Source organism: Strongylocentrotus purpuratus, unplaced genomic scaffold, assembly GCF_000002235.5.
Source record: "Strongylocentrotus purpuratus isolate Spur 01 unplaced genomic scaffold, Spur_5.0 spur5_scaffold_18, whole genome shotgun sequence".
NCBI classification, from domain to species: domain Eukaryota; kingdom Metazoa; phylum Echinodermata; class Echinoidea; order Camarodonta; family Strongylocentrotidae; genus Strongylocentrotus; species Strongylocentrotus purpuratus.
The window spans coordinates 14,900,046-14,924,273 of NW_022145603.1; the positions used below are offsets into that span (position 1 = coordinate 14,900,046).

Sequence of the window (24,228 nt, forward strand, 5' to 3'; positions counted from 1 at the left end):
TCCTGACTCCCATGAACACACCACTGAGTCTACCAGGGAAAGTTACAATGCTACAATAAAAAATGCAATTCATGTTCACTCATGCATACAAGTTTGGTTTCATAAACCATGGAATTCACTCAGCAAATTATGAATGTATCATATCACCCTCAATTATTGTGTAAGCTCCAAAGGATTTACCTCTCACAACTTGCATAGAAGGCTAATTCCTGCGCAACCTAATTTCCATCCCCTTTACAAAAGTAAGCAGTGCTCACCCAAGCATGAATTATTTTCGGACTGTTTGGTGTCATATAAAAGTTGTGTTTATGAGCTTTCCATACAAAGTCATATAAAAAATTTCCCCCAGAATCATTTATTTTTTTAATTCGGCAGCCATTTCAAAAGTGTATATTTTTGGGGGGACGCAGGGTACAGAGATTTCGGATCCATCTTCACAAAGCGTTGGACCAAGGAGTTACTACACTGTAGTAACTCCTTGGTTGGACCAACTTGATTTCAGTGTAGTAACTCCTTGGTCACAACATGGTCACAGCAACATGGCGTATATTCTTCTGTTTGGAGCTTGTCCAACAAAGCCGCAGTCGCCATATTGTGACCAACTCGAACCGGGGTGGTTAAACTCTCCTGGCCAATGACACTGCAGAGATTCCTGATTATTTATCTTCTCTCTCTCTCTCTCTCTCTCTCTCTCTCGCAATATATCAATTCTTTTTACCAAAGACCTGGGATTGTCATTTTTATCTACCTCTTTAAGTAGTTTTTTAATATTATAATGAGTGTTTTAACATGTTCTTTTCTTTTAAAATGTTACATGTCATGGGTGTAGACCAAACGTTAATAAACTGTATCATTAATTTCAGGTAGATCACAACAAATTGATTTATTCGTAAAGTTTACAAGAGAAACGTTAAAATTACACGAGATGATCATTGACACTCCTTAATACATGATGAGTTGTAATAAATTTAGTTCTACATTTCAGTTCTAAAAAATTCTCCTTCAAAGTATTTACAGTGTATTTCTATTTCGCACCTTATTGAATAAATATCAATTTAATAAATCACTTTCATTTCAATATTGATTAACATACAAAAGACATCATAGTCCGTTATCTTTAGAAAACATCGATTTTCTTCAGGTATTCAGCCGGTAAAACTTCCCCATGGATTTTAAAAAGTGTGTAGTTGACAAGTTGGATACTTTTGTCGATTTTTAGATGCATTTCGGCGGTAAACGGGTCGTCGGTGAGATAAACGCGCGTCTTTCTCCCGTGGTTGCCAAGGGAGGTGCCAGTTGCTAGGGAGGACGGATGATCTTGAGTTGCGCAGACGATTCGTTCGAGTTCCACTGTTCGATTGAGAAAGACGACGATATCCGTCAATTTCCGGACGGTCTCGGCTTCGAGTTCTTCGTATGCAACCGGGAGTAATCGTCTTTGCATCTGTATCCAACGAATATTCATGAGTTTCCAATTGGCAATTGCAGTGTTTACGAAGACGTCCCAATCTGTCAGGGGAAAGAATAAGAAAAAACGACAACAACGTGAATTTAAACTAAATTGAACGTGGTTGAGGTTAGTCCACTTATTTATTAGGCGCCCAAGTTTAAATTTAACTATTCTGCATAATTTACAGTTATTCTGAAAAGGCAAAAAATAAATGCCCTCGTGAAGCCCAAACATGATTTCGCTATATTTTATTACTATTAGTATTATTACTATCATTATTGTCATTATCATTATTACCATTTCTATCACTGTTATTATTATTATTATTATTATTATCGGATTTGGAGGCAAGTGAATGAACCACTAAACCATTATACATCCGCTGATATTACATTAAAATGTCAAACCTTTGGATTTGAAAAATTTGATTGCTTCCTCGGGCGAGTTGTTTGAGACGAAGAGTTGTCTCCGGAAGACTTCGGCAACGATCGCTCGGTAAGGATTCCGAATGAGCATGATGGCGCCCTCAAACTGGCCCACGTGACCAAACTCAGACATATGAGTCTTGACGCAGATGGTGCTCTTTCCCTTGTAATCGACGTTTCCTCCAGGAAAAACTGTGCAGTCAAGTTTTGAGAAAACAATAAAAGAATAGTTGAAATTATTATTATTATCATGATTATTACTATAATAATAATATTCACCTTTTATATAGCGCTTAATACAAATGTCTCTAAGCGCTTTACAGATATACATTATTACCCCGGTCATTGGATTCTAAACTTGCCCGCACAGACTGTCTGCACAATCTCCACTCCCTGGGGAGCATTCCAGCCAGGCGTTACTTGACGCTCAAAAAAACTGTTTGATCAATAATGACGGTCGCATCCTACCGGATACCCATATAACACCTGGGTGGAGAGTAACAAGTGCAGGTGAATATCTTGCCAAAGGATATTAGTGCCGTGTCGGGATTAGAACCGTCGACCTTCGCATCTTCACTCAAGCGCCTTAAACCACTTGACCACGACACTCATTATTATTACTCAATTGCGTAAAAGGTTTATTTTAAGTAAGTAAAGTAAAGTTACCATGATAGCCCTTTTGGTGTCTGGAACGATAAAAGAGCTGAATAAAATACCAAAGTTGACTAATCTTAAGTTTACACTAAAATAATAGCACAACGTAACCAACAAGTAAAACACCAAAGTTTAAGTTTAATACACGAACACTGCACCTTTCTTGGAAATTTCCATAAGACGCTCGGTCGTCCAGTAAACACTGCCGGTGTATATACCAGTAGCTTTCTCGATGAGTTGACGCGTCCAGGTATTGCCGGACCGGGGGTACGAAGCTAATGCAATGAGCGGTAGCGTACCGGGTGTGCCCAACTTGATGGAGGTACATCTTGCATCTGTATGAATTGAGTAAGCATAGGACACTGATAAGACGCAGTATAATACCATGATATTGTGATTTGAGTGTAGTGTGACAAACTTCGTGGTAGGAAATCTTTTTTTTTTTGGTGTGGCCACAAGTACAAACTAATTGTATAATACGATGATTCTTGTGTTAAGATATTTGTGGTAGAAAGACTATTATGTGGTGCCGTTAAACTCTGTGGTAGAAACATATTTTGCTTTTTTATGTACAGTAGCCATACAAATGATTAACTGATGGGAATTTTTTGTGATGCTTGGAGTGAGAACAATTCGTCACACCCTGTTACTATGGTGGCCCTGAAGGGACATCGCGAAAAGACTAAATCGTGAAAAATATGCGATAAAATTCACGATATCGTGAATTTTATCGCATATTTTTCACGAAGAAATTCACGAAATTGACGATATCGTGAACTTTATCGTGAACTTTTCACGATGAAATTGACGATATCGTGAATTTTATCGTGAAAAGTTCACGATATAAGGTTCACGATATCGTCAATTTTATCGTGTACTCTATCGTGTACTCTGTGTACTCTATCGTGTACTCTCCTGACGGGCGCTTCGTAAACAAAACCAGCCCTAGCTGGGGGAGATAGAGAGAAGGAAAAAAGGGAAAGGGAAAGAGAAGATAAAAGGAAAGAAAGAATAATAAGAAGAAAAGAGGGAAACGGGGGGGGGGGGCGAAGGGCTCTTGCCTCCTCCTCACTCCCCCCCCCCCGCCAAAAAATAAATAAGGAGAGAGAGAAGGGAAAGGGAAAGGGAAAGAAAATATAAAAGGAAAGAAAGAAGAGGAAGAAGGAAAGAGGGAAACGGGGGAAGGGCGAAAGGCTCTTACCTCCCCCCCCCCCCGCCAAAAAAATAAATAAGAGAGAGAGAGAGAGAAGGGAAAGGGAAAGAAAGAAGAGGAATAAGAGGGAAACAGGGGAAGGGCGAAGGGCTCTTGCATCCTCCTCACTCCCCCCCCCCCGCCAAAAAATAAATAAGGAGAGAGAGAAGGGAAAGGGAAAGGGAAAGAAAATATAAAAGGAAAGAAAGAAGAGGGATAAGAAGGAAAGAGGGAAACGGGGGAAGGGCGAAAGGCTCTTACCTCCCCCCCCCCCCGCCAAAAAAATAAATAAGAGAGAGAGAGAGAGAGAGAGAAGGGAAAGGGAAAGAAAGAAGAAGAAAAGAGGGAAACGGGGGCGAAGGGCTCTTGCATCCCCCCGCCCAAAAAATAAATAAGAGAGAGAGAGAGAAGGGAAAGGGAAAGAGAATAAAAAAAGGAAAGGAAGAAGAATAAGAAGAAAAGAGGGGCTCTTGCCTCCTCCCCCCCCCCCCTCCCGCGCCAACAAATAAATAGGAGAGAGAGAGAGAGATAGAGAGAAGGGAAAGGGAAAGGGAAAGAAAATATAAAAGGAAAGAAAGAAGAAGAAGACGGAAAGAGGGAAGCGGGGGAAGGGCGAAAGGCTCTTACCTCCCCCTCCCCCCTCCCGCCATAAAGGGAAAGAGAAGGGAGAGGGAAAGAAAATATAAAAGGAAAGAAAGAAGAGGAAAAAGAATAAGAAAAGAGGGAAACAGGGGCGAAGGGCTCTTGCCTCCTTTCTTTTCTTTCTTTTCCTTTCTTTCCTATTCTCCCTCTTTTTCGTTTTTCTCTTTCTTTCTTCTCTTTCCCTTTCCTTCTCTCTCTCTCTCTTATTTATTTTTTTGGCGGGGGGCGGGGGGACGAGGCAAAAGCCCTTTGCCCCCGTTTCCCTCTTTTCTTCTTCTTCCTCTTCTTTCTTTCCTTTTATCTTCTCTTTCCCTTTCCCTTTCCCTTCTCTCTCTCTCTCTGATTTATTTTTTGGCGGGGGGGGGGGGGAGGGGGGGGGGGCAAGAGTCCTTCGCCCTTCCCCCGTTTTCCTCTTTTCTTCTTCTTCCTCTTCTTTCTTTCCTTTTATCTTCTCTTTCCCTTTCCCTTTCCCTTCTCTCTCTCTCTCTGATTTATTTTTTGGCGGGGAGGGGGGGGGGGGAGTGAGGAGGAGGCAAGAGCCCTTCGCCCCCCCCCGTTTCCCTCTTTTCTTCTTATTATTCTTTCTTTCCTTTTATCTTCTCTTTCCCTTTCCCTTTTTTCCTTCTCTCTGTCTCCCCCAGCTAGGGCTGGTTTTGTTTACGAAGCGCCCGTCAGGAGAGTACACGATAGAGTACACGATAGAGTACACGATAAAATTGACGATATCGTGAACTTTATATCGTGAACTTTTCACGATAAAATTCACGATATCGTCAATTTCATCGTGAAAAGTTCACGATAAAGTTCACGATATCGTCAATTTCGTGAATTTCTTCGTGAAAAATATGCGATAAAATTGACGATATCGTGAATTTTATCGCATATTTTTCACGATGTAGTCTATTCGCGATGTCCCTTCAGGGCCACCATATGTTACACATGAAAACAACTGACAGACGGTAGACCAGGTTTCACTAGGTTAAAAGCCCTAAGGGTTTATTTGTTATGACTTGAGGGCAGTTCTTGATGATCGATAATGGACCTGTGGAGCTTTCAATTCATTTATGATTTAAAGTGACTCGGTAACATTGTTGAAGGTTGATGAAAAAAAATTGCTTAATTTTTGTATAAAATGTTACTTACTATATTCCTTCTACTATATTAACCCTCTGACATGCAAAAAATCCTGAACAAATTCTCAAACCACAAAGATATCTATGATTTTCTTTGAAGGCGTCGATGTGAGGCACCCTCTAACAGTGATTAACAGTAAATTCTCCCAACCATTTTTGAATTTTCCTAACCGTTTTTTCACGAGAAAAATACATAAAACAGGATATACAAATCTGTCAATGTCTGGAATGGAATGTAGAGCCATTTTATTGCTTTGTGACGATTTACATTCACCTAAAATGTAATTAAATTGTCCTTGTCTTGATGCTGAACAGGCTTTGACAAGTAGCAGAAATAGAAGTAGAATAATATAGTTGGGAGAATTAAGGAATCGATCAGATCAGTTTTTCCCAATTTGTACCATGAATAATGATCCGTTTTCACTCAAATTTTCATTATCTTTAATTGTACATCTAGCATTGAAGTCACTACGTTAGCACCACTATCTCTCATCTGAAAAATGTTACAAAGTCCCTTTAAGCTTACCAACAATTTTAAATATGTTTACCATAAGTTTGTATCATTTGAAAGAGCATGGGTGAAATTTATGAATTCATTACCTGGAACAGATGTTCTGTAAACGGACATAAATTTGTTCCCGCCACAGTTGTGGTACTGGTCCCCTGTACATGGCACGTCGCAGAGGGCGCTATCTACATAAGACAAGAACTGTGATTTCGAGGAAACATCCGTGCAGTAGCATTCGTGGCCACGGCTCAGCGCTGCGTAGGTAAACACCTGGATAAAAAACGGAGAAGATGATACAGATGATGATGATAATGATAAAAAAAATAATAATAATAATAAATATAATGCTATAACTCACAGAAGAAGGAGAAGAGCATTAATATTGTTCTTCCTGTGGGCCCTGGAATTATTGTAGTTGCCAGGTACTCATTCACACCTGGGTGAACAGTGACACATTTAGTTTAATGTCTTGCCAAAGGACTTGAGTGCCGTTGCGGAACTCGAACAACGAGCCATGAGCTCCACAGTCCGCTGACGTATCAACGAGACTACTACACCCCCACTTTACGAATAATTACGAATTTATTTTGATGCATTTATTGACAGAACTTCCCACCATCTGAGTTTAGGGCATAAGGATTTTTCAATTATTTCATATGACAATAATAATCAAGAAACAGTCATGAAGTACAGTTTTATTTTTCTTGTGTATTTTAGGGATGAGGAAGATAATTCAGTCTTTAAAGCCACATGGTAGGCATGGGTCCATGTTTATTGCATCATAATTCCCTGACACCAAATCTGGTGAATTACCAATTAATGGGTGCGCAGGTTTCTGAGGCAGCAAACCTGTTGTCCCACAAGAAAATACTTCAGCTTGCTTTCATATCTTGACGGTGAAGAAAATGTTACAATGTGAATTCACGATGGCGGTAGGTTCAGGGCACAGTGGATAACACAAGACGTATCGGTCGTAAAAGTGAAGTCTACTCGTGGTGATTAACAAGACATTTTAATTGGGTAAACACCCGAATGGTGTCAAATTCCCAATGACAACTACGAACCTTTAAGCTATTATTTAGCAACCTTGGTCGAAGGACTCTATAATTGATTTGCAATATTTTGTTGGAAACATGAATAAATTGATATTGAATTTGAATTTAAATTTAAATTGACAACTGATTTGTTTATCATTTTATACTCACCAACTGAATGCAAGTTTCAAGGCACGCCTCAATCTTCAACTTGTCTGCAATCTCTTGTAGGACAAGCTCCCCCGTAATTTCCCATCTCATTGCTTCCGGTTCCGGTCTCTTCACGCATGCGCGGTAGACACCCGGACTGTCAATCTTGTCCCACGTTAACCATGTTTTATTCAAGGCTGCAACATGCGAAAATTGAAAGACAGCAACAGGTGATTATAATTGGTTACAGACACTGTTTACTAATGAACAGGAAAGAATGTTCCACAGTGTACTTCAGTGTTAGACAGTGTACCACAGTGTGTAAAGTATTTCACAGTGTACCATATCGTGAATAACAGTATTCAACAGTCTACCAGTCATTGTATAAGAATGTTCCACAGTTTTCTGCAGTGTTTAAAAGTATTCATAGTGTACCACAGTGTATAATAGTATTCCACAGTGTACCACAATGTATGATGGAGTTCCAATATGTTCCAGGGTTTATCACAGTGTACCACAGTGTATCATAGTATTCCATAGTAAACCACAGTATTTATCAGTGTTCCACTGTGTACCACAGTGTATACAAGTATTCCATAGTGAACCACAGTGTATATCAGTGTTTCAAAGTGTACCACAGTGTTTGAAGTATTCCATAGTAAACCACAGTGTTTATCAGGGTTCCACAATGTACCACAGTGTAGAAAAGTATTTCACAGTGTTCCACAATGTATGATAGAGTTCCCATATGTACCACAGTTTTCCACAGTGTACCACAGTACATCATAGTATTCCATAGTAAACCACAATGTATAATAGTGTTCCAAAGTGTACCACAGTGTAATATAATGTTTCACAGTGTACCACAGTGTATAATAGTGTTTCACAGTGTACCACAGTGTATTAGAGTATGCCACAGTGTACAACAACGTATGACAGAGTTCCAATAAGTACCAAAGTTTATCACAGTGTACCACAGTGTATCATAGTATTCCATAGTAAACCACTATGTATAATAGTGTTCCGCAATGTACCACAGTATATCATAGTTTTCCATAGTTAACCACCGTGTACAATAGTGTTCCGCAGTGTATCACAGTGTATCATATTATTCCACAGTGTACCACAGTGTATTATAGTGTTCCACAGTTTACCGCAGTGTATAATAGTGTTTCACAGTGTACCATCGTGTATAATAGTATTCCAGAATGTACCACAATGTATTATGGAGTTCCAATATGTTCCAGAGTTTATCACAGTGTATCATAGTATTCCGTAGTAAACCACAGAGTTTAGCAGTAATCCACAGTGTACCACAGTGTATAATAGTGTCCCGCAGTGTACTGTAGTGTATAATAGTGTTCCACAGTGTACCACAGTGTGTAATAATGTTTCACAGTGTCCAATGTAGTATAAAAAACAGTATTCCACAGTGTTCCATAGTGTACTACAGTGTATAATAGTGTTCCATAGTAAACCACAGTGTGTAATAGTGTTTCACAGTGTACCATATAGTGAAAAACAGTATTCCACAGTGTTCCACAGTGTACTACAGTGTATAATAATGTTCCATAGTAAACCACAGTGTGTAATAGTGTTTCACAGTGTCCAATGTAGTATAAAAAACAGTATTCCACAGTGTTCCATAGTGTACTACAGTGTATAATAATGTTCCATAGTAAACCACAGTGTGTAATAGTGTTTCACAGTGTACCATATAGTGAAAAACAGTATTCCACAGTGTTCCACAGTGTACTACAGTGTATAATAATGTTTCATCGTAAACCACAGTGTGTAATAGTGTTTCACAGTGTCCAATGTAGTATAAAAAACAGTATTCCACAGTGTTCCACAGTGTACTACAGTGTATAATAATGTTTCATCGTAAACCACAGTGTGTAATAGTGTTTCACAGTGTCCAATGTAGTATAAAAAACAGTATTCCACAGTGTTCCATAGTGTACTACAGTGTATAATAATGTTCCATAGTAAACCACAGTGTGTAATAGTGTTTCACAGTGTACCATATAGTGAAAAACAGTATTCCACAGTGTTCCATAGTGTACTACAGTGTATAATAGTGTTCCATAGTAAACCACAGTGTGTAATAGTGTTTCACAGTGTACCATATAGTGAAAAACAGTATTCCACAGTGTACCACAGTGTACTACAGTGTATAAAAGTGTTCCTTAGTAAACCACAGTGTGTAATAGTGTTTCACAGTGTACCATATAGTGCAAAATAGTATTCCACAGTGCACCACAGTAACTGTGTTCTTACTTTAAACATGGTGTATTACATTTTCAACAGTAAACATGTTCCAGTGCTCTACATGACCGTGTACTGTGGTCTGTACATACTGTTATGTTCTGTGCCACACAATGCCAAATGGAAAAACAAATAGTTGTATATAACTATTATGTCAGAAAAATGTCAGCAAAACATTGAATCTGTTTGAGCTGTTGCCTTGCCCCCCTCCCCCACATCGCCATTTACAAGTTTTGACTATAATTATACGATATAATATTTCATGAATATAATAATGATGGGTCTAGATAAGAAATTGTACTTAAAGAAATAATTATTATAACCATCTTCATCATCTTTACAATTAAGACTTGTAACCAAACACCAAACAAAAGTTGTGACAATTAAATTTTAATTTGGATCAGAATGGACCTTACGTATGCAACGATTTATAACAACTTATTTATGAATTAGGGTGTAACATTGATGACATAAATGTTACCAAGTCATTTCATTATTTGCTAATTAAGCAATACTCACATGATATGTATCCCTCTTTTTGCTTTACTTCCTTTCCTACGTGATCATCTGCGAGTTCGCTGGTCCTTTCCACATTGCGTCCGTATATTTTCTCTTGAAGCAGCGAACGATTCCCCAGCGGATCTTGTTTAAGTAAAGCACCGATGACGTAACCGAGAAAGAAGAACGCGCTGACCGCAAAGACGATCTCCCGGAAACGGAAGGGCCCACAGTATGGGAAGCACCGGCGGCTGTACGGAAAAGTCATCTCCTTGACTCTGTTTGAGATCTAAAAAAGGAGAGAAGGAAGAATAACATTCAGAATATGCTCTTTAAATCTTATCTGCCGTAGTTTACAGGAGGGATTAGACTGCCCTGCAAGGTCACTGGACAGGTGCTTATCTCATCAACTCAGCTCTCAGTTAACATAAGAAAAAGAGGATCATGGGGGACCAATGATCACCGATTAGGCATTGTTTGTTATATAGAGGGCGCAAGTAGCTACAAGTAGTGCAATGTGCCTTTAAAAAAATACTGGAAAAGGGAGATCATTATTACCACCCCTTGATACAATTATCCTTGGACCACTAGTCCTTAGGGGTGTTTCACAAAGATCCTAAGTCGAACTTAACTCAAAGTTGGACTTCGAAATTATAGAGAGCCATTTGTACCCTTAAAATAAAATATATTCAAAAATGAAAATTTAAGTATTTCAGACTTTTTATAAATTCCACATCAAGAACATAAAATCTCTTTAATAACATAAAATATGAATCAACATTTTATGCCTTTAAAAATAACTTTTACAAAGTATTTTCACAGATGCTAACGGCTTTCCATAATTGTTAAGTCCAACTTAGAGATAAGTTCAACTAGGGATTTTTTGAACCCCCCCCCCCCCCCCCTACTGAGATTTACGGACAACTAGGCCCATAAGCATGCTTAGGACAACTATATCCCGTCAGTTACCTATTGAACGATTAACCCATTTTCTTTTCTTTTTTTTCTTTTTTCTTTTTCTACATGACTGACATTCATGAAACTTCATCTTGAAAAGTTTGGCCCGTATTGTGCTAAAAAATTAACCCGACGCAGGGTTTAAGCTTTTTTTCGAAATAGGGTTTAAATTAGGCAGGGTATTTTACCGACATCGCTTCGACTGCTATTATGTATTTTCAATTGCGCAATCTTTCGGTGAAGGTGTACATTTTCAATTCTGTGATGGCATCACGGATTTGCTGTGTGCGAGACTTGTACACATGCACGTCAATGGTAGTTAAACCAAGGCTGGAGTCAGCGAATTACGGCATTATATGCACGTGGAAACCGATTACTATCTCCCTTTAAACCCCACTGCACTATACTTATAACTGCCGAATTCACAACGACAAACCTAGGTTTATGTGGTCATAATGACGCGTTTTTGACGCGTCTTTGACGCGTTTTTACCAACGGTTTGCAAAAAACGCGTGGAAACGCGTCATATGACGCACATAAACCTAGGTTTGTCGACAAACCTCCTTTGTGAATTCGGGCCAAAAGTTTACAGACTACAAAACACACACGGGCTTATGACCAACACAAGGTACAATAAATTAGGCTAAAGAGGTACAAAGTCCAAGGTATGAATGACAAGAAGATACAACGTTTGCGTTGCTATCAGAAAGTTGATTATTTGTTTTGCGGTTTCTTAAAGTTTCTTAGATCATTCCAATTTGTAATTGTATTTATTTTCAGTTTAACACAAATCGGGGAAGTGTATTTTCTCACATGACGGCCCCGAAACATAAAGCACCCTCCACTTTTTGACTCTTTTAATGAGATTTACTTTTTTGAAGTACATAAAGACACTCCTCTTCAATAACTGATTAATAAGATTATAAGTTTCTGTTTGTATCTATCTATTTCCTAGTATTTGGTTGTTTTGTCATTAGCATTAATTCGTCACGTAAAGCGCATTGATAAATATTTATTGGATTTCGCAGGGGAAACCCCGGTGTAGTGGTCCACATGCACAACCAGTTTTACCGGGAGGAGAGACCCGAGGTTGCAGTGATTAAGTTTGCCGTTCGCCTCCCAGACACAGGCGACGCCAAATATTTAATAATAATAATAATAATTATAGAAAGCATGTGTAGGTATATGTATGTATTGAATTTAATTGAATTCGAATTGAATTTATTTATTTACCACCATTGAAAACATTGAAACAAAAGATATATAAATCTACAATGACAATGTCAATATAACATAAATACATGACATGAATGCTAAAAATACATGTTCTACAGCGATATATATATATATATATATATATATATATATATATACATTATAAAAATCTAAAAATAGGTATAAGTAAATTTAGTGTCAAGAGTAAAACAATGAATGACTTTTTATAATGAGTTTGTGATCAATGGTAAAATAGAATAAAGAGTAGCACATGTGCTAGTCGAGTCTGACTCTCGTTATCTAAAGCCTATGTATGGCGGTTTAGTTATAATAATGATAATAACAATAAAAACAATTAGATCAATTCACATAGCGTAGTTACTATATGAAATCATCATCATTACTTCTACCGATACCACCATCACCACCACTGCTGCTGCTGCTACTACTACTATTATTACTACTACTACTACTACTACTACTACTACTACTACTACTACTACTACAACAACTACTACTACTACTATTACCACCACTACAACTACTACTACAATTACTATACTACCACTACTCCTACTATATTAATATTATTTACAAAAACATTTGATTCTGGATCTTTCGCGTATTAATATAGTAAACATATCAAGAAATGTTTCGTTTAAGATCCTCATAGCTAATTTTGGACGGCAGAATTTCATAGTAAACTTGCTGTCAAGAAACTCTATGAAAGGACCTTTATCGATCGACATCAGACGTGTTTTCAACGTTAGCATTATCATGCTTATATAGGTCTAAACGTGATACCTTGTATAAAAAAGAAAAGAACAATATGTATTTCAAAACATATTTCATAACAAGTAGCAAATATTCATGACCGTTGATCATAAAATAACTGGCAATCGCATCAAAGAAAACTGATCATTATCTTTATTTCATGCCACGTCACAATATAATAAGTTCGTATGTATCAATTTCATTTATTTTGCAGTTCCCTCTCTGTCACACATAACATTGGAATTGAACGTAAGAAGATATTTTCACGTAATTAGAACAAACATCATAATCATTCAACGCTATAAAAGGGTTTTAAAAAAGATAAACAGCACATAATACAAACGCGTTGTACACAATGTAAAGGGGAGAAATACACGAAGAAGAAGGGGAAAAAATCCAAGGAAGAACTTAGACTGTACTTATTAAAGGACGGTGGTTAGAAATATTAAAAGAACTGGATATTTCAGAAGGAGATCAAGAAAATAGTCAGTCTACTCACCGAAGGTGAACAGTTATCCCCAACATGCATGCGTACTGGAAGTTGGTAACCCAATGTTTGTGGTATAACGACTTCAAATCGCTGTGCAGCAGTTCCTCAACCCGTCAATATATCCTACATATATCTGATATTTAGTTTTCAGCGATACTTCAGTTTACCCTTTTCAAATGTGTTCTCAACAAAATAAGTGTTAAATACACATGCATCGCGGAGAGGCTTTCATTTGATAAACGTACCATGTTTGTTGACTGGATGGGGCTATAATTCAAACATGGACCTTTAGTCTTTAGAAGCATTCCGCCGAAGGTAATCGGTTGTTCATGAAAATTATTCATTGATATGCAAATGAGGTTGATTCGTGGCTAATATTGATTTTGCAAGGGTACGGGGACAACGTGGAGACCGCGCATGACGTTTATGAGGGGTGTTGGAGTCATAGCGTTCGGAGAGGAATAGTTGTGACACTCACACGCTTATACACTCAAAATGTTAATTAATTGATGATCCTATTAAAGACCTCCGAAAAATCAACTCAAGGACAATGTCAAAACCCTATTTACATCCCACAGAAATCATTTTCGAATTATGTAATATGTCCATGTTATTGTGATGTTCGCACATTTTCAATAGATGGTGGACAAGGCCATTGAAATAGCCGTTGATTTTTCGAAATTAATGGCTATTTGTGTTCCTCCCTAAAACAAGCTTGGACTTTTTGGAGAGAACCGTTCTGTTTTGGGAATGCATGACTTTGATCTGTGAATGAGGAGAGGAGAGGAGAAAGGCGTGGTAGAGAGGGGGAAAGAGGAGAGAGTCCGGCTAGGCAGATGGCGAGGAAAGGGAAAGAGAGGTGGAAGCAGGGGCAGAGAGAGAGAGAGAGAGAGAGGGGGGGGGGGGGGGGGGGGGAGAGCGAAAGGGAGAAAGAGCAAGGGGAAGAGAAAGAGGAAATATACATAGAAATGAAGACATGGGGCAATTTTTTTTTACTATTCTTGTCATATTTTCGAATAAATTATGAGGGTATTTATGACCAATTTGTATTTTGTATAATTATGATCCATTAATTCTACTATTTTTTTCTTCAAACTGACCATGATCACAGAATGAGAAAATAATATTATAAATCACCAATTAGTGTTCACCTAAATCAGAACATCATCTTGTCTTTAACAAAAGAGAGAGAAAGAAAGAGAGGGAGAGAGAGAGAGAGAGAGAGAGAGAGAGAGAATGAGAGAGTGATGGATAGAGAGAGGGGAGGGAGGGAGAGAGGGAGAGAGGGAAAGAGAATATTGACATATTTTCGAATAATTTATGAGCCAGAGTATTTTATGACCACATTTATTCTTTATATGAAACTTTAATTATACCATTTTCTTCTCTTCAAACTGACCATGATCACAGAATAAGAAATATATATCATAAGTTTGTTTTTCCCCTATGTATCGCAGGAAAAGAAAAACCAGGCAATACGTAATCAAGTATCATGATGATTTCAAAGTTAAAAAATGTAGCTATTTCTCATGTCCCTCCTATATCTCAAATTTTACCAAAGTATCTCTTTGATTTTACAAAAGAGAGATAGCGGGTAGGAAAGAGAATGGGAGGGAATGATAGGGGAGATAGAGCGAGAGAGAGAGAGATAGAGAGAGAGAAAAAAACAAACACCGAGAGCATTCATTGTTTGTTCGATTTCGTTCAAACATCCATCCATCCCCTTTTCTGATTTAGCTGCTTTCTCTTTGACCAGTTTGCTATTAGGATTGGATATTCATTTAACAGTTAACATTGACAAAAAAAAATGTTTAGTTCAAGGAAAGGGGAAATCATTTGTGAGCATTTTCGTTCTGTTTTGTAAAGTTAGTGTGAGAGTATTTCTCAAAAGAAATGTCCCCTCAAAAGCATTGCTTTTCAATTACTACTATTCAATTATAATGACGAGAAATAGCCGTAAATGATGAGAGTTGGAGCAATGTTCCATGATTTTGAAGCCCATCAAATCAATGTCTCTGTGCAGGGGATGTGATTTTTTTTCTTCTAACAAGGCTGAGTCAATTTCTAATCGTACTGATGATTTCAGCTTATGATGGCGCTCTTCTGCATTTTTCAATTTCGTAGTGATTTTTCGACTAGACCTATGTGATTTTTAATAGTAAAATAATTGATTGATTTATATAGTGATATGATTTTATATGTATTTTAACTTTTGTTAATACTATATATGTTCTTTCTTTTCTGTTGAAAATGCAGAAATAAAAACAAACTTCAAAACATACATCAATAATCAATGTGCTGCATAATCAACCTCTCCAAATTGCTTCCACAAAATTTCTTTTACAATAATGTAATCGGATAACAACACGTGAGAGTTAATTCCCAAGTGAACCTAACATATGTTAACACCCTAAGCCTAATCCTACCCCCCCCCCCTTTCATCGAATCAATGAGCCCCAGGAAAGAGATAACCCGAGACCCCTCCTTTAGACTCTAATCGATACATCTTCCTTTTCTTCTCCGCCGTTCAAATCAATTTTCTCTATTGTGCGTCTTCGTTCAGTTATCATTATACCAATGCCCTTATAGTTCCGATGTGGTCTAGCAGTATATAGTTTTATATACAATTTACTTTTACACTTAAATGGCGGCAATGTTGAGTCGTAGTTTTCCTTTAAAACCCCGAGCACATCACAAGATTCGATTCGTGTTCCATCGAGTACACAGCTACCATTTTCACCAAACTCAGGAGTAACTTTTGGCATCAATTTTTGGAAGTTCGTTTCTGGCAAGATCGGCCTCGCCTTCGGAATTTTGAATCTCGATCAAACTTTGTGGAGGTGCTATATACACAGTGAATGCAATGGGATGTCCGAAACAATGGCGATGATCTTTACGTGTTATTGTTAATTTTGGTTACAGCTAAGACAAACAGGCGGCAAACTATCTGAATTATTAATTCCGTGTCCGTCTTCCAGCATGATTTTAGCGAGTAAAGAGAAGTCGACAATGTCTACGTCAATGACGAGAGAGCGAGTGTAAGTTTTTCTTGTCATCTCAGCATTTTTCCGCACCTTGTTTTTCTTTTTATCATCAGATATTAAGATTGTTTTGAGTGACGTGGAGGTTAATGAATGTATAACAGCCTATAGGGTATTGTGTATATATAAATGAATAACAAGTTAAAAAGTGAACAAGTTAATGATGGTGATGGCGTCCATATACGTTTCACTTTGTGCATATCACTCCATGACAATCATCACAAACAAACTACTACTACTACTACTACTACTACTACTACTACTAATAATACAACTACTATACTACTACTACTACTACTACTACTACTACTACTACTACTACTACTACTACTATTACTATTATTACTACTACTACTACTACTACTAATACTACTAATACTAATACTACTACTTCTACTACTACTACTACTACTACTACTACTACTACTATACTACTACTATTACTACTATTACTACTACTTCTTCTACTACTACTACTACTACTACTACTACTACTACTACTACTATACTACTACTATTACTACTATTACTACTACTTCTTCTACTACTACTACTACTACTACTACTACTACTACTACTACTACTAATACTACTACTTCTACTACTACTACTACTACTACTACTACTACTATACTACTACTATTACTACTATTACTACTACTTCTTCTTCTACTACTACTACTACTACTATTACTACTACTAATACTAATACTACTACTTCTACTACTACTACTACTACTACTATTACTACTATTACTACTACTACTTCTACTACTACTACTACTACTACTACTACTACTACTACTACTACTACTACTATTACTACTAGTAGTAGTAGTACTACTACTACTACTACACAACTGCTACTACAACTACTACTACTAATAATAATAACAATAATTGGTTTTTATAAAGCATCTTTTAAGTGGATACAGAACGTTGTCCCTAAGCCTAAGGGCGCACTTTTGTAGAGGTATGTTTTAATGTCTTTTGTGATAAATACAGGGAGTTTGCCAAAAGTGTGGGGGCAAAAAATTAAAAGGATTTGTAGCCAAACTATTTTCGAGATTTGGGATTATTTAGAATCATTGCAAATGTGTTTAATGCAACAAAATATTAAACTTTTTTTTTGTGGTCATTTAGAAAATATGGATTTCTCTGGGCGTTGTATAGAGTAGTCGCAATGCTGTGGTAATACTAACTCCAGGCTCGATCTACGGGAAGAGCAGTATTACTACTGGGCCCTATTTCATAATACTTGATATCACAAACGAATTCTAAATTTCTCTGACAAATTTGCTCTCAGCCAATCAAATGCCTCGATTTCAGTAGCTTATAACAGTTATTGCAATTTGTTATTGATAACAAATTTTATGAAACAGGGCCCTGGGCCCCGTTGCACAAAACTTACCAATGATGGTAACTTTGCCATCAACTGTAACTACCATGGAAATCTTGATTTTGATTGGCTGTTGAGCCCTGTTACCATGGTAGTTGCCTTTGAAGGTAGAGTTGCAATCAATGGTACGTTTTATGCAACAGGGCCCTAGTCATGTGAATGCATTGTAAATGACACTATGTGGAAGTGATTGGAAAAGGTTTCTGTATCAATTTAATTACAATTGTTTTTCTTCAATTCAATTCAATTGTTTTATTTGTCTAAATTGTTAAAATACAATTCATGTACATTAACATAATAGATAAGGAAAAAAAAAGGGAACCAAACAAAAAGCAGAAGCTTGTGGGTTGAAAAGTTTCCTCAGTTCCCTATCATGGGCAAAAGACACAATTTTAATCAATGATTAGATTATCTAATTAATTATTCAATTTTCAGACTTTGTCTCAAGGTATGGATTCCACTCGGCGTCATCATAATGGTGGTCATCGAGGTTCTCTTTGGGGTGATGATCGTCGCTAAGCTTCCTTTAGGCGTCCAGCTAGGGGGCAGGGTGACCAGATGGTTGAAGCCCCCTACGCCCACTCTTCCACCTCCTGTCTCGGGTAAGACAATTCTTAAAGCCCCACTGCATTACTTATAGCTACTTGCGCCCTCTATATAGCAAACAATGCCTAATCGGTGCCTGTTGGTCCCCATGATCCTCTTTTTCTTATGTTAATTGAGAGCTGAGTTGATGAGATAGCCACCTGTCTGTGCCCTCGCTGGGTGGTCTAATCCTTCTTGTCCACACTAGTACACACGCACTTTAAAGGCATATTGTTTAACAATGTTTCGAGTTTTACGAATCTGAGATACAAGGCCTTACGTGCTCTGAGTATTTGTGATATGGTGTAAAATTTGCGCTTCAAAATTTTCATGAAGTGCCTCAAAAAAGTAAAAATCTTTGAGTGACCGGTTTTACCATACTCATTTTCCCCAAAAGAATGTAGTGTTATAAACCCGTTGGGGAACGGTTTTTGAATTTTCGCATTCCAATCATAAATATCTTGATAATCAGACAGGCGATCGGCTTGTAAAAGTCATGGGATTCCTGACTGACATAAAGGTTTATAATTATGATTGCAGCATGAGTTAAATCCAATATTTTGTTTCAGAATCTGAGGCAATGTTACTGATATAATGGTGGCGTATCCTCAAAGCCATACTAGAGCGAGGGGGGGGGGGGGGGGGGGGGATACAGATCTTCCACGGATGATAATGTTATATGAAATCACTAGCCCTCAATTTAAAATGTCGTTAAATCTTAACTCGAATAAGTATGATTATTATAATAATAACATATGTGAAGTCTTGTATAGCGCTCGTTTTGGCACAGTGCCACTCCTGGCGCTCTTCTATTATCATTGTTTATCTGGCTTTAGCATGACTGCCATTACAGCGCTCAAGCATTTAAAGGAATGTATTCCTGCCAGGTACCCATTTACCTCCCCTGGATGGAGTGTGACAAAAGAGATTAATGTACTGCCAAAGAACATTGATGCTGCGTCATGAATTCGAACCCCGTACCTTGTGGTTCACAGTCTGGATAAGTAGGGACTTTTAGATTGAGTGGACGAGAACACGACGAACGTCGACTGATCATGCGTGTCAACGTACTTAACTGCCCATGTTGACTACGATTAGAAATCTTTTAAATCGCACTCGACGATATACATGCATACAGGAAGTAACACTATGAACATCACGGAAAAGGAAAGAGGACAAAATATACAGTTCCTCATTCTACCCTCAACAAAAGAACATTCCTTCACAGCTATTATGTAAAAATGTGTAGAACAGGTGAATATGCATGTGACACCTGTTCTACACATTTTTACATAATAGCAGGGAAGGGATCTTCCTTTGTCTACCTGAGGAACTGTATATTTTATGCGCACGCGGCATACTAGTACCTTGAGCATGTAAAGGCGCTATATAAATATCAATATGTATGTATGTATGTACTAGATTTAGGAAAATCAGGGTTGACGCATTCTCGATCGCCGACTGAGACGACGTAACGCATGCGCAGTGCCTTAAAATGACGTCACACGTTGCAGTCAAAGCTGTCAACGTGCAAATCTAAAAGTCCCTATTATCTACTGGACCACAACACCTCTGGAATCGCCAGAAATGGATAAAGGGCGTGAGGGGGGGGGGGGGGGGGGACTCTTCCACTGTCGGAGATGGTGTGATGGGTTGTGGTGGTGATGGTAGGGTGTGGTGTCGTGTTGGTAGTGGGGTAGAGGAGGTAATGGAGGTGGTGATGGTTGTGGTGGTACTCGTGTTTTTGGTAATGGTGGTGATTTCGATGAGGGGTGACGGGGATATGAGATAGAGGGGAGGGGAGATGGAAAAAAGGGGGGGGGGGTAGAAATTGGGCGGGGTAGGGTGCACAAGTCATGATTTCACTAATGACCTGATTTGCGTATAACACGATAGACAAGAATCTGCACGGTCCTTTATAATTTCCCTACATACTTGATTCAAGCCGTCGAAGATGGCGTTATCAACAAACTCATAATTATGCTCACCAGCTTTTTTTCACCGGGCGTCCTAAATTAATGTTCACGCCATCATCGGCTGGTAGCAAGGGAGAGGTAGCGTTGGTGTGGTGGAGATCAAAATCAAATAGGCCGGATTCTGGACTAATAACACGATCGAAAAGATTTACTAGAGATCCACTCTAGATCACTTACCCTATTGTCAATCAAAATTATATTCGGATATGTGCACTTTGCCATTGCAATGTTCGCACAATTCGAAAAGGGTAATGGACGTATAAGGACATATAGCTACCAGAGAGAGATAGTTACGTCACCGGAAAGTTGGTATCATTGGTCAGGTATTTCATGAAGCCTCTCATAGGCCCGAATTCACAAAGGAGGTTTGTCGACAAACCTTGGTTTTCGTGCGTCATAAGACGCGTTTCGACGCGTTTTTACAAACCTTGGTTTGTAAGAAACAAAAGGAGGTTTGTCGAAACAAAAGGAGGTTTGTCGACAAACCTCCTTTGTAAATTCGGGCCATAGAGTTTGTACGAGGGAGGGAACAACTTGGAGTACCATGATTAACCTATGACCATCTCGCGTGTACGTGTGGAAGCTTGAGTCCCAACTATCTCTTTTTAATACGCTATGGACATTGCTATTGACTTTGCCATAAGTTACTTCTCAGAATGTCTTTGCGATCACGTGATAATGTAATTACGACCAAATTATGAATTTCTCGATATCTAATACCATGAATACATTCCACTATGAACATGACGGACAAAGAAAGCGGGCAAAATATACAGTTTCTCAGGTAAATTTTGTAAAAATGTGTAGAACAGGTGAATATGCATATTCACCTGTTCTACACATTTTTACATAAGAGCAGTGAAGGGATGTTCCTCTATCTACCTGAGGAACTGCATTTTGCCCGCTTTCTTTGTCCGTCATGTTCATAGTGAATTCGTTTCATCTCCTCCTTTGTTTTCTCTCTCTTGGCTTTCAGCATGCGACAAGATTATTCTACGCCCCTTCCAGTCTCTAACCACCGTAGCTCTAGCCAGCTATCCTCAGTCCGGCAATGCTTGGACGAGACATCTAATCGAGAAAGCCGCGGGGATCTATACAGGCACTGTTCATGATGCAGAGAAGAAAAACACAAAAGCACTTAAATGTAAATAAAAAATTAAAAAATGAATGAATGATTGAATAAATGATTATATATTATTATTTTGATTATTTTATATTATTTGTTTACATTTGGAGTTTATTTGAGATACCTATATCTCGCACGGCCATCACTTTAAAGGCAAATAAAATAATAGATCAAAATCATTTGTTTTTTAAATCCAACTATTAAAAGGGTGTATTGAATATTGATTGTATATCGATCGGTTTTATTCGTTTGGTAGGTTAATTGTTTTAACCGGACTGCTAAGAAAGCATGTGCATGTGCAAGTTAGCAGTCAGGGAATCGCCGGGCTTAAATGGGGTGTAGCATGGCAACTGCGCGTAAACGAATGGACTTCATTAACGGGCAGCGCGCGCTAGCATTCGCGAAACAGACCCGTTCTCCCGATGCTTCGGTTCGGGTATGTTGCACACACGTGAATACTGCAGTCGCGTCGTCCGTATGGTCGGACCGATTGGCCCTGAATCAGGCCATCAGAAAGACACATAGTTTAGTCATTCTACACCCCCTTTAAGTCATCTCAAAGGAACTAAATGACGATTAAAATACCTTACCAAAGGGTAAGGTATCGAACCGGAGTCCTCATGGTTACGAGACCACTGTTCTACCACTTAATCATTGTGTGACATTCTTTTATTTATTGGTTTTAACTTGTTATATACAGATTTCCCTGGAAATAAAGTAGATTACAGGTCAGGACGAGTGATCTGTGTCAAGACGTACCGATACGATCCGAGGCACATCCGGGAATTCGAAGCCGCCATTTTGATACTACGTCACCCGTTCCAGTCGATCATTTCCGAAGCCTACCGACAGCACCTCCTGAAACCGACAATGACCGAAGGGGAAAGGGATATTACATTGAAGAGCCACAGTAAGACAACTCTTGACTTTGTTACTATCATTCTATGTTACTATAATTTAGTCAAAATGATATGATTCACAATTTCTGCAAAATTAAAACCACCCGATCATGTTTTTTTAATGAAATGTTATGACACACGATAAGGGTATTCACCTGATAATATAGAGATATCGACTGCCGTAAGAGGCCTGGCTTTTTTATAGGCTCAAGGGGACGTGCACATCCTGCCATGACACCGAGGCCAGGCCTTGAATATTATCATTTATATACAGTGTACCTCTCCTTATGAATTAGTCATCTGATTGGTCGAAATTGGAGTCGTGATTTTAGGTGTTCCTGTAAAGAAAAGAACAATGCCAATAATGGTCAATAGTTCATGAGTGAGATTTCCGCAAAATTCCGGGTACCATGAAAATAGTTCAATTTTGCTGCGATCCCCATTGGTTTACGTTTTAAAGTTGACTTTGTGCGAGCGCGGATACCATGCAGTGCTTTTGTCTGCAATTCCCAAATGATTGTAACATTCAGTCATCTTTCCATCGAAGATTAACAGACAGTGTCTCAGATTTATGTGATGTTCTAACCAATTTTTACACAAGAAATGGATAAGGTAAGAATTCTTGGTAAATTTTTGTGTCAATTCGGTATATAAAAGACATATCGACTGCTTTAATATTCAAGGCCTGGCCTCGGGGTCATGGCAGGATGTGCACGTCCCCTTGAACCTGTAAAACAGCCAGGCCTCTCATGGAAGTCGATATCTCTTTATTATAAAAATTGGCTCAAGAATGTAGCCAATGAGAAGCGTCGATATGGATCACGTGTGCGTGCATTAGGTTTTACCATTTGTATAATTATTATCGATCATCAGGCGTTGCCTTTACTTTTATGACTGACAGATTTTATGCAATGCACTGCACCTTCCACCAACCTACCCATAAGGAAGTGATATTGTCAGAAAAAATTCATTTTTTATGACAATCAAATATCATTTATTAGCATTCAGCAAAACATGGTATCAACTGAAGCATTATCTTGAAAACGAATTCAATTTCGGAACAATAACAGAATATCGAACTTTAAGACTATCAGTCAATAGCATTCTTAATATTTTTATGTTTCATTTTGTGTTCCAAAACAGGATGGCGGACGTTTGTCCAAAAGGAAAGTTTGCGCTGGAGAAACATCGCCCTCAGGTGGCTCGAGCTTGCCAGGAACACCTACGTCATACACTATTCGGATCTGATCTCGAGCCCGAATCAAACTCTCGAAAAAATGGTCCGGTATCTCAACGTTCCGGTTCGGTTAGATAGAATGGAGTGCGCTCTCTCGCAGTACCCGCCCCTGCTGACGGCGGAGGAGAGAATTAACAAATGGCACCATCAAAGGTTCTACACGACCGAGAGCCCTTATAGCCAAGAGTTGGAGAGTACAATTATGGAGTACATTGTGGATGTGAATATTAGTCTCATGATGAATAGACAGAAGCCGTTTCCATGGAACCTCACTATAGATTTGTATTAAACCCGATCGCAAACATTCTCGAAAAATTGTAGCCCCAAATAGAAGTCATATTCGGTTTACGTTAAAGTGACTCGGTAACATATTGCCTCAGATTCTGAAACAAAATTAGCTCATGCTGCAATCAGTATTTTATAACCCTTAATTATAGGTCAGTCAGGAATCCCATGACTTTAACGAACCGATCGTCTGTGTGACTATCAAGATATTTATGATTGGAAATCGAAATGTCATTTTTCGTTTTCCTAACGGTTTTTATAACGCTACAGTCTATCGGGAATAATGAGTA

The 24,228-nt window shown here is 38.4% G+C and overlaps 2 protein-coding genes across 2 annotated transcripts; one reads left to right on the plus strand and one right to left on the minus strand.

The window, feature by feature from the left end:
* Window positions 1-805: 805 nt before the first annotated feature.
* On the minus strand, window positions 806-13,664 carry LOC583285 (WSC domain-containing protein 2). The gene is made up of 7 exons (XM_783202.5): window positions 13,400-13,664; window positions 9,976-10,243; window positions 7,210-7,385; window positions 6,097-6,274; window positions 2,688-2,864; window positions 1,858-2,067; window positions 806-1,509 (listed from the first exon to the last, which is right to left on the minus strand). Exons 1-7 carry the CDS (start codon window positions 13,427-13,429, stop codon window positions 1,118-1,120), a joined length of 1,431 nt encoding a protein of 476 aa, XP_788295.4. The 5' UTR covers window positions 13,430-13,664; the 3' UTR covers window positions 806-1,117.
* Window positions 13,665-15,961: 2,297 nt separating this feature from the next.
* On the plus strand, window positions 15,962-23,968 carry LOC100890221 (WSC domain-containing protein 1). Its single transcript, XM_030989271.1, has 5 exons — window positions 15,962-16,428; window positions 18,266-18,432; window positions 21,368-21,535; window positions 22,218-22,427; window positions 23,560-23,968. Exons 1-5 carry the CDS (start codon window positions 16,370-16,372, stop codon window positions 23,940-23,942), a joined length of 987 nt encoding a protein of 328 aa, XP_030845131.1. The 5' UTR covers window positions 15,962-16,369; the 3' UTR covers window positions 23,943-23,968.
* Window positions 23,969-24,228: the final 260 nt, after the last annotated feature.

Coding starts and splice junctions, on each gene's coding strand:
- LOC100890221 (XM_030989271.1), top strand. CDS start 16,370: ATGATTTTAGCGAGTAAAGAGAAGTCGACAATGTCTACGTCAATGACG. Junction 16,429..18,265: donor TCAATGACGAGAGAGCGAGT/GTAAGTTTTTCT, acceptor TTCAATTTTCAG/ACTTTGTCTCAAGGTATGGA. Junction 22,428..23,559: donor TATTACATTGAAGAGCCACA/GTAAGACAACTC, acceptor GTTCCAAAACAG/GATGGCGGACGTTTGTCCAA.
- LOC583285 (XM_783202.5), bottom strand. CDS start 13,429: ATGCATGTTGGGGATAACTGTTCACCTTCG. Junction 6,275..7,209: donor TTGAAACTTGCATTCAGTTG/GTGAGTATAAAA, acceptor TTTTTTATCCAG/GTGTTTACCTACGCAGCGCT. Junction 2,068..2,687: donor TATGGAAATTTCCAAGAAAG/GTGCAGTGTTCG, acceptor TTGACTGCACAG/TTTTTCCTGGAGGAAACGTC.